Source organism: Anopheles funestus, chromosome 3RL (genome assembly GCF_943734845.2).
Source record: "Anopheles funestus chromosome 3RL, idAnoFuneDA-416_04, whole genome shotgun sequence".
NCBI classification, from domain to species: Eukaryota; Metazoa; Arthropoda; class Insecta; order Diptera; family Culicidae; genus Anopheles; species Anopheles funestus.
Window position 1 is genome coordinate 58,612,317 of NC_064599.1, and position 10,272 is coordinate 58,622,588.

Consider the following 10,272-nt stretch of genomic DNA (forward strand, 5'->3'; position numbering starts at 1 on the left):
CGTTTGATCGCACCCAGACGGGGTTCGCCCTTTGCTGGAACTAACCTAAATTATAATTTTGCTGTGAGGGAAGCATCCCAGAAACGTTAACGATCCATGCAGCGATGCCGTGATGTGACGGTGATGGTTAGATTTCTTTATTCATTGGGGAATGCATTTGAAATCTGAAGAACACACTGTTCCCTTTTCCGGTAGTGCAGAAGCAGTGATCCAATGTGGCTTGCAGGGATGAGTCTTACGAGAAACAGAGGATACATTATTTGAAATCAATCCATTGGTGTTTGGCTCTATAAAAGATGGGATTTTTACGTTTGCAACATTATTTGAAAATTTATGGAATAATGAATCCAATATTTAATGTATTTAAATTTTTAAATATTAAACAATTTTATATTGTTTATTTTTAAATTTAAAGATTAGTTTTGATTTGATCATACTTCATTTTGTTTATTAAGCATTCCTTGTTAGGAGTACTAATGCGCCCAATTTGTTCGAAGTAATCATTCCTCGATCTATCGTCGTACGGCGTCGCACTAGCCGAGCAACGGTTACCGGACCATTTGTCAAAATTTCGTACAAATGTACCTGCGGTACAAGAAGATTTGTTTTTGCGTCGTCCTTATTCAAAACATCTGCAGTTGACAGCAGTTGTCCTGGATCGGTACGCATTTACAAGACCATGGGTATGGGGAAGAAGAAAAAAATTGATTCCGTTGACTTGGGACGACATTTACCGAACCAAGACCACTGGAGGTTGGGGGATTTTTTTTTTAAAGCCGCTCCAGTTCTGTTGAAATGTGAAATGCAAATCACGTGTTCAATCACCCCAGCATTGGTTATTCAAGGTTCGCTACCATCCAGGGAACAGACGCATAATAACATTGGCATCCGGATATTGATGTACAAAATGTCAAGATATCGAAACATTTCCGAACGCTACAGAAAAGGTCGATGATAATGTGGAGCTTAAGGAAAATAAACGTTGCAAACCTGATTGTTGGGTCGAAATGGGACTAAAGAAACTTCCACAATGGAATTTAAAATAGGTTTAATAGAGAAATATAATAAGGAACGAAAAAACGGAAAGCCCTCCCAGCGAACAAAACGCGAATAATAATAATTTGTTCAATAGAAAAAATTTTGCGGCTCCAAGTTGTCGTGAAAGGATGCTGCTCAACATCGTTTTCGTTCGAGCAGACGATTTGTGCTGAATGAAATCGGATGTTGCCATAGTGTATATGGTGTGAGCGTACTGGACAGCATAAAGGGAAGCTAACAGTGAACGGATATCAAGACGCGTCCCTCGTCCTCCTCCAAAAAAAGCGAAGAACTCCAGCGACTAGACTTGATTCCGTCGACTACCGTGACTCCATCGTGAATGTACATAAAGATATACAGTACAGTTGAGTGGAGTGTTGTTGCCGTGTTAAAAATAGCACCCTCACCTCGGTGCTGGAGTATCTTATTACGCGTGTCGGTTGGTGGTTGGTGGTCCAATGTTTCCAACCGGCAGTGTTAGTCCGGGCAGTAGCAGTGGCAATAACAGCAGCAGCGGAGACAGTGGCATACTGACGACGGTAAACGGTGCCGGTTTTAGGAAGATCGGCTTGGTGGAGCCTTTCGGTGTAAGTATCTCCTACGGCAACGGAACACAACAGTGAAACGGCTCGGTTTTTCGGCAGAGTATCAAAGACTAACAGCAATCACGCCCTGCAAAAATACGCAGCGTATGCGGCAGGCGGATGATGATGCGGACGCAATGTTAATGATAACGATGGAATGCCTTCGTATTTTCCTCCCGTTCAAGTCAATCCAATTAGTATGCCGGGGTTCGAGGGATGGTAACTGAAGCGTCAACACAGCTACGCACCTTTTTACTGATTAAAATCACGCCAATCTTACTCTGGCGCTCTCTTTTAGCAGGTGATTTTTGCTTGCGGTTGGTACGAAATGAATTGGCAATATTTTTAGACGATTGTGATGAATGGCGCCTGTACATGTGTGCGATGCCGTTTCTAAAGGGCGGTAGTAATTAAGATTAAAGCATTCGAATTTCGATATCGTATTTAAGTGATAGGTCAAAGGTAAAGCAGTATCTGCCGGATAATTCGTTTGATTAGCAGTAAGCAGTGCGAAGGGAATTGTATTTATTTTTTTTTTGCTTTTAAAATCTTGGATCAAATTGGATCTCGTTTTGTTATAAGAAAACAAAAAAAAACAAAATTGTTTTGAGTTTGATTTATGAAACTTCACGAAACTTCATGTAGAACTTCACGAAATAAGGTCGAACTCTGAATGGGGACTTGAAGGTATTTTGTTTTTTTTATTCCTTTCATTTTGAACGGTACAGAATGCATTGAATCCACCATCATTTGTTACTCGTTCTATCCGAATTCTGAACGCAAAGGCAGAACCCTATCGCATTCTCGTTACGCGGCGATAGCGGACGGCCACAATGACCTGCGACATTTTCCGCTAGACGGCAGTAACCAGCAGAAAGCTTCTGATCAGTTTACATTCGTTAGTTGCGGATCAAAATTGTAGTACCGACGGTAAAAGAGCCCACTTCATATCTAGCCTACAGCAACAATGTAGAATTTAAATTTGACCCCGCGAAAGGATTCTGGGACGTCGAATGTAAAGGACGGATGAAACAACATATCTCCATGTCATAATCCAACGTATACGGTATCGCCGTACCATACCAACAATGCCCATGTGTGAGGTTTCTATTTGTCACTGAATGTACGCGCCCTTTTACGTTCCTTTTGCTCTTCAGGGCATCGGTGCATTGTGTATTGGGATTTGGCTTATGCCATGGTTCATATGAGTTGACTGATTGTTCATTCCGTTGTCGGTGCTATACGCTAACAAGGCGAAGGAACACATAACTCTTTGGTGAATGTAAAGTCTAGTGGGGATTACTGATTGCCAGAGAGAATTACTGGAGTTTTGTGAAACGCTTTATAAGACTTTAAAGCAATCTTTTTTAAACTGATTGCATATTTATTTAATAAATTTCATATCTTTTTGCAAAAATTAATAACTAACCAAATCGTTTATATTTTTTTTCCTATTTGCTTTCAATGCAGGAACTTCAACACGAGCGCGATGTACTGCAAGAGAAGATGTCCGAACAGTCGATGAAAATCTCATCGCTCCAGACGAAACTAGACGAGCAGCGATTACGTGCGGAAGAACTGCATCGACAAGGCACATCACAGCTGACGGTAAAGGTGCACGATCTGCAAAACGAGCTCCATAATCTGAAGGAAACGCTCCAAACGCGCGACAAGCAGATTGCTAATCTGAAACAGTTTCTCGAGAACAGTCAGCAAGCGATTGCCCGGCAAGAGAAGGAACTGGCCATGAATCAGGACGGCGTGGAACGTAGCCAGCAAGAGCAACGACTGGAGTCTGAGCTGAAAGCGAAAGAGGAAGAGATTCGCGTCCTGAAGGATCGTATCAAGAACGAGATGATCAATAAGGCGGCATTGCCGGATCTGATGGAAACGATACTGGCGGACAAGAATGAAGAAATCGATCAGCTGAAGGAAAAGCTACAACAGTATCAGCAAATCGCGACGGATAAGGTGGATGGAAATCAGCACAATGATTTGGGCGCTGTAGCGAGAGACGACGATGGTGGCCGAACGTTGAGCGATGTCGTTTCCATAACCGATGGTGACGAATCGGACATGGTGATGCGAAGGATGCCGGAACAGAACACACTGGGAGGTATACTGCCCGTACACAGCATTCCAATGGTGAGTACGAGCGAATACAGTTACGGTGCGAATTATGCCTATTGTTTATACTAACGTACAGTTGTTTTGAATTGTTAATCCGTTAAAAAACACACACACACGCGTATCACCGATCTTTCGTGTGTTTGTTTTTAATGTGAGCAACGTCTTTGTGTCTGTTTCCTTCCTTTACCCCGTACGGACTTCTTCCAAATGCAGATGTTTCTGGCCGACTTCTGTATACTGACGATAAAGGTTACGATTGCTTCCGAGCGAAACGATATTTATTGCGATTGTGCTATGCTTTTTCACATTTCCCTCGGACACGGCCACTGACTGACGCAGCCGTCCGATCAGCCAGGGTTCCTATTTCTGGTTGCGCAGTTAATAGCTATTTTTTGCCATAGACAACGTGCCTAATGTTATTTAATTCCCGATGTAAAACACAATAGTTTCTCCGTTAGATTGTAGATAGATAGTTTTGGAGCTTTTCATATCTCAGCCACTGTTAATTGGAACAAGCACTTGGAAAATGTCTACCAACCGATACGTAAAACAGACAATCGTAAATAGACAATCTAAATATGGCTGAGTAGATTAAATTTGTATTACAGCTTATAAATGAGTATTTAATATTGTAGTTAAATTTGTTGAAACATTTATGTCATTGAAAGGTAACATTACTGATAGTTAGATTTATATGAATTTCGAGTATTGCTTTCACAATTTGTTTATAATTAATATTTATGCCGATCGAGAGCAGTTTAATGTCTTCTTTGAACTATCTAAAAATAATGCACTCTTTAAAAGTTGGCAAATAATGTTGTTTGTATTTTATATAACATTATGTCGTCTCATTGCTCGGTTTATGTAGTTAATTAATCAACCATATGATAAGTAATCATCACGCAAAAACTAATATCTTCGTTCGCATATGTTGTGCGTACTCGTTTGTTTATTTACCCCTCTCGCCAATAGGATTCCGGTTTATCGTTGCTTCCGAACCATTCCAAACAATCATCGGCCCCAATGACAGGGCACATGCTGAGTGGTGGCCATGATTCGACGATGCTTAACTCCATCCCACTGCGTTCGAACTTTTTCCACGACGTGTGTTCGGCCGTTCCCCGCGTACCGGATCAAACGTGCAGCAGCGCACCGACACCGGAGTGTGTACCACGACAGATCGACTTTTCGTTGGTCGATACGCCACATCTCGGTGCCCACCGACAGACAGCACCTTCCTCTGCGCCACAAATGTTGATGTTTTTCGGTGCCAACACAGCGGGCATCAGTCCAAGGTGTTTGGTACGAGAACCGGCCGTTATTGAGGAGATTATTGAGGACGAAGAATACAACAACGATATTGTGCAGGACCATGCTCAACCCAGCGCCTCGAATGAAGCACAGGCAACAAACCTAGAAGGTGAGATGGAGTCTTTAAAACTAAGCTTAGATAAGGTAGTGAGTGAAAAGAACGAGCAAATAGAGACGTTGAAGGTCGAGCTGCAACAGAAGGTGGAACAGATGGAGGATCTTCAGGTTGAGCTAGCGGCTCGAAACAAGCTGTACGAAGATTTGATGCAAGAGAAGAAAGAGCTGCGTGACGAGGTGGAAAAGGTGAAGCAAGAGCTATGCAGACTTGATCAGCAGGCGCACGATCTGCAGCGAAAGGATGCAGAATTAAGAGCGGCATTGGAGGAGGTACGTCAGAAAGAAGCCGAACTCGGTGAGGTAAACTCCAAGTACGAGAAGGTACGCATCGAAATGGAAGATGTTACGAAGGAAGCCAGTGTTCTGCGGGCTGAACAACAGCGGCAAAAACTGGAGGTGGACACACTGCGACAGCAGGTCGAATCTCTGAACAAAACTATCGGCCATAAGGATGAGCTGATGTCGAAGTTGGAAAAAGATTTGCTTAACTATAGCAAAAACGAAGAAAAATACCTCGAACAGTTACGCTCACTAGACGCGAAGGAGACGGAACTGAAAATAATGCAAGGCAACTACAAGGATCGTCTACATGAGATCGAGATTCTGAACGAGGATAATCGCTTCCTGACGGAGGACATTAATCGGTTGAAGAATGAAATCGCCCGCAGTAACAACTCGCTCAGCTCGAACTCTTCTTACGTGCAGGCACTGAAGCAAAACTGTACCAAACTCGAGGAAGAGTTGCAAGAAACGAAGCTTTTACTGACGGAAAAGATGTTGGCTCTCGAACGTGTAAGAATAGATCTGAGCGGTTGTCAGCATGAAACGGAAGATTTACGCTCTGCACTGAAGGAAAAAGAAATGATCATACAGCAGATCGGTGACGATGGAAACAGTCTCCACGAGGCGCTGTCAAACATTCAGGAGAAAATGCAGGAGAAAAACGTTACCCTTAACAGTAAACTGCGGGAGGAACAGGAGCGTAATGCGCAACTACAAACGGAGATGGAGCGATTGAAGCAGCAATTGCAGCGCAGCGACAACTCGTCCAGTCCTAAACCGTTCTCGGTGGAGGAAATAGCGGAGCAGCTTGAAAAGGAGCTCAACTATTCCGCACAGCTTGACTCGAGCATTCTGAAAGCGATCGAGAGCGATGACATGAACACGGACGAAGAGCGTCAGGGTACTTGCGGAACGGTAGGTAGAAAAGCGGTCTCTCGGAAACCTTCCGACCTGGACGATTTAAGGCAGAAATTGCAATTGGAGGTTGACAAAGGGAAAAAGATGCAAGAACTGCTCGAAGGTGAGAAGCAAAACTCGGCCGACATACAGCAACAGGATGCAGAAATCATTGAAGCGATGCGCATTCGATTAGAGGCAGCTCTGGGTAATGAGAGTACCTTGCAGCGGTTGCTCGAAGAGGAGCGAACTAAAAACGAACGCCTGTCGCGAATGGTGGGTGGACTGCAGAGGACGAAATCGTTCGATAATTACCTCCTGATGAAGGGTAAAGGATCACCCCAGGATGGATCTCCACAGCGGCGCCTTAACCGTAGTAACGAGTTTGAAACCGATATGGTGGCGCGTTACGAAAGTGAACTAAAGTTCCTGACGGCACAGAATGCCCGCGAACGTGAAAGAACCGCCGACCTACAGCGAGTGCTCGAACGTGAACGGGAGCGTTTCGAAAGGGAAATCACCGAGCGAACCGAACACGGTGAGCAGGTGAAGAAGGAGCTGAACCGAGTGCTGAAGGAAAAGGAATCGCTCGAGCTAGAATTAGACCACGAGCAGGAGAAATTGGAACTAGCGCACAAAGAGATCGAAAGCTTAGAAAAGCGCATCGGTGCGTTGCAGGAAGCGGAAGCACTACGTTCGGCACGTCGAGAACGAACGTCCGGTCAAAATTCGCTCGAATATCAGGAACTGAAGCTTCGTCTGGAAAGTGTGGAATTTGAGCGCACTCAACTTCGAGACACGGTACAAAGTCTCCGCTCCGAGGTGGATCGGCGACGCGTCCGAGAAGAGCATCTTACACAAGCGCTTTCGCGTGAAAATTCACTAAACGCACAGCACCAAAGCCAACAGCAGATCGTGCCGGAGGAGTTCCTGAACAAGCTGAAGGATCTGAACCGTATGCTGGAGGCGAATGCACGCGAAAATCAGCAGCAGGCCGAAACGGTACGCTTCATGATGGAGGAACGACGCGCATTGCAGCACCGTATCCAGGAGCTGGAACGGTACAACGTACACAGCAGCGGAGGAGCCCATCACCAGCGAGAGGATCTGGAGGAGCGGGCGAACCACCTGTTCGGGAAGTATCTACGCTCGGAAAGCCACCGGAAGGCACTGGTCCACCAGAAGCGCTACCTACAGATCGTGTTGACCACGTACGAGGAGAATGAAGCGAAAGCGCTTGCCCTACTCAACGCACAGCTTCCACCCGGCCAGCTGGAAGTGCTTGCTCTAGCGAGTGGACCACGCTCTCTCGAAACTTCCTCACATCCGCGGCGCAAATCGTTCCGTTCGATTGTAACGGTGATCGTGGCTATCGAACGGATGAAGTACCTCGTCCGTAAATGGCACGGTGGGCGACGGGTTTGTGCGAAGGCCATCTTCTCACAACCGTTCAGCCCGCGACGTTCACAGTCCGCCAGCACGAACGTTTGGGCACGGTCGCCCGGTTCACATTTCGTGGAGTATGCGACGTCAGGTGGCGGTACTGGTGGAATAGTGCGAATGGAACGTGCCGAACCGATACCACCACAGGTGTTCGGTGTCTCGACCGGTGGTGGGGCCTTTGCGAGGACACTTGCCGTACCGATTGCATCGCCAACCTCTTCGCTACGCATGTCCGTGGACGTTCTCGAGACGCTCCGAGAGCATCAGCATCCACAACCACATCCACAACCGCAGTACAATCGGAATACTCATGGCAATCGATAGTGTTGACGGTAAACATTCTCCAAAAACTTACTGTGGACGTGTAGTATGTAGATTGACTAAACTGCCAGCACAACAGATACCTATACATCCACAAAGAAACTCATTTCCCACGGAGATTAGACGAACTTAGACAGGTCCGAAGATCATTGGGATTGTTTGTTATAAAATTGGTACAAAAAAGTATTAATCTCCCCCAAATATTACCCGATAGGTAGCAGTAATGGATAGAAAAGCAAAGTGAAGTTTGTAAATGTTGACAACGATAGTCCACTATCCGGCCATATTAGTAGAATTTCTTTCTAATGGGGCGCACAATGAAATACGACGGTTGGGAGAGAGAAGATAGTTTTATAGCAAGTTAACTTGAATACTTAAAGCATGTCCCCAGAAGGGTAAAACTGTTGTTCGATGCATGTTATTATGATCGCCGAGCAGTTGTTTTAAATGCCGGAAAGCCTCGCTTGGCCATAGCAGTGGTATAATGTGAAGTAGTAATTGATCTCTAATCTCTGTATTAATCGCAGTAAATTGCACCCGTTTGTTCTGTAGTGCTGTTTGCAGCACTGTCTTTCCTTTGTATTGAACTATTTTAACAGTATTTTGATATACAATTGAGAGGGCTATTGAGAAAATTTTTAAAATAAACACAAAATACGAAAACAAAAGCACACCGGTAAAACTTGGACACGGAAACAGTGCCTTACTAGCGCAGTTTGCTCTCTAATCGATCATGCAGTTCCCATTTCTATCCATTCATTTATATTACATTTTTCAACTTTAAGCCTTATCAAATCATTAATTGTTTCAAAGTTATGGACAAAACTCCAACGAGCGTGGGCGCAAAAGCTGGAGGAGATCTTTTATTTGTACGCTACTTAGAACGAGTAAAGGTGGAATTATTTCCTTTTCCGTTTTGTTGATTACAAAGGATGACTACTACCGGCACCCAAAATCAAAAGCCATCATTGTGTCAGATTAAACAAGCCATACATACAGCAGCGTGTAGATCGCGTCGGTGAAAGAAGAATGTTGTATGGCTAGGGACTTTATTTATAAATTGTCTTTTTTTTAAATAATTTGTGACGTACGTAAGTTCTTCTGTAATATTCACTAGACGTTTCCGTATTTCTCATGACAGTAGAGTAGATTTAGGTTAGTTTCATTGCTAGGTACAAGTGCACCACATTAAAGGAGACAAATTGTAATATAGTTCTGAGAATGTTAAATGATATTTGACGATATTGCCTTTACATTGTAACGAATGTGAAATGTCCGAAAAAAACCGACACACATGAATATCCGGTGAGTATGGATAGGCAACATTTTTGGTAGTAGATTTTAGCTAGTTGCATTCCGGAAATTTGCCCCGGTGTTTGGTAAACCATAGCCCAATAATCATCGAAATGGACAGAATGCTAGAAATTTGCAGGCATACCACAACCAGCCGGGTGGTCGTATGTTCATAACGTAAATTGCAGAAACCTGAGCAAAGGTGACACACAATGGGCAGACTGGAACAAATATCGGTATACATGTTGATCTTTGTTGGATAAATGTTTGGATACATTTATGGATTAGTTTTGTTTTTGAATCTGTTTTAGGTTCATACAAATACACACTAATGCATATGCTTGTGTTGATGCGGAAAAAATAAATAAACCAAACGGGAGAAAAATATGCTAACCAATGGAGACGCCTAGTTGCTTGTAAAATATGTCACAAAAATTCAAACTTTTTTCATCTATTAATAAAAATAAAATCTCTATTATTCAACTATTTATAAACAAACAATAACATATTTTTGTTATTGTTTGTTTGTACAAATTGTTCAACAGAAACTAAACAAAACACAGTTTTGATCCCATAACGTTAATACTAATACAAAGCGTGAATATAGCTTGACATTTTCTTGAAGTTTGAAGTTTTCATTAGCAAATGCTCATTTGCACTTTGTTGACTTTTGGACTTTTCTATTGGAAAATTCCCAACGTGCAATCATATCAGGATGGGGATATGTGCACTGTTTGCTGTATATTTGCCTTCAATGACAGACAGTACAGCGGTAAAGTGTGTGCATTGCGTAGGAGTAACCATGTTGGTGTGTTTATTTGAAAACCCCCCGTTTTATGAATCCACATGTGCAAAT

The 10,272-nt window shown here is 43.5% G+C and overlaps 1 protein-coding gene across 5 annotated transcripts in view; it reads left to right on the forward strand.

The window, feature by feature from the left end:
* The window catches only part of LOC125770883 (pericentrin), a 31,622-nt gene extending 22,265 nt beyond the window's left edge, over positions 1 to 9,357 (forward strand). For 4 of the 5 annotated variants that reach the window (XM_049440924.1, XM_049440927.1, XM_049440926.1 and 1 more), the window contains 3 exons: positions 3,093 to 3,767; positions 3,966 to 4,001; positions 4,725 to 9,357. In XM_049440924.1, the coding sequence (XP_049296881.1) occupies positions 3,093 to 3,767; positions 3,966 to 4,001; positions 4,725 to 8,126 (4,113 nt within the window). In that variant the 3' untranslated portion in view covers positions 8,127 to 9,357. The remainder of the gene's footprint in view (positions 1 to 3,092; positions 3,768 to 3,965; positions 4,002 to 4,724) is intronic. The other variant, XM_049440925.1, reaches the window with a different exon arrangement.
* Positions 9,358 to 10,272: the final 915 nt, after the last annotated feature.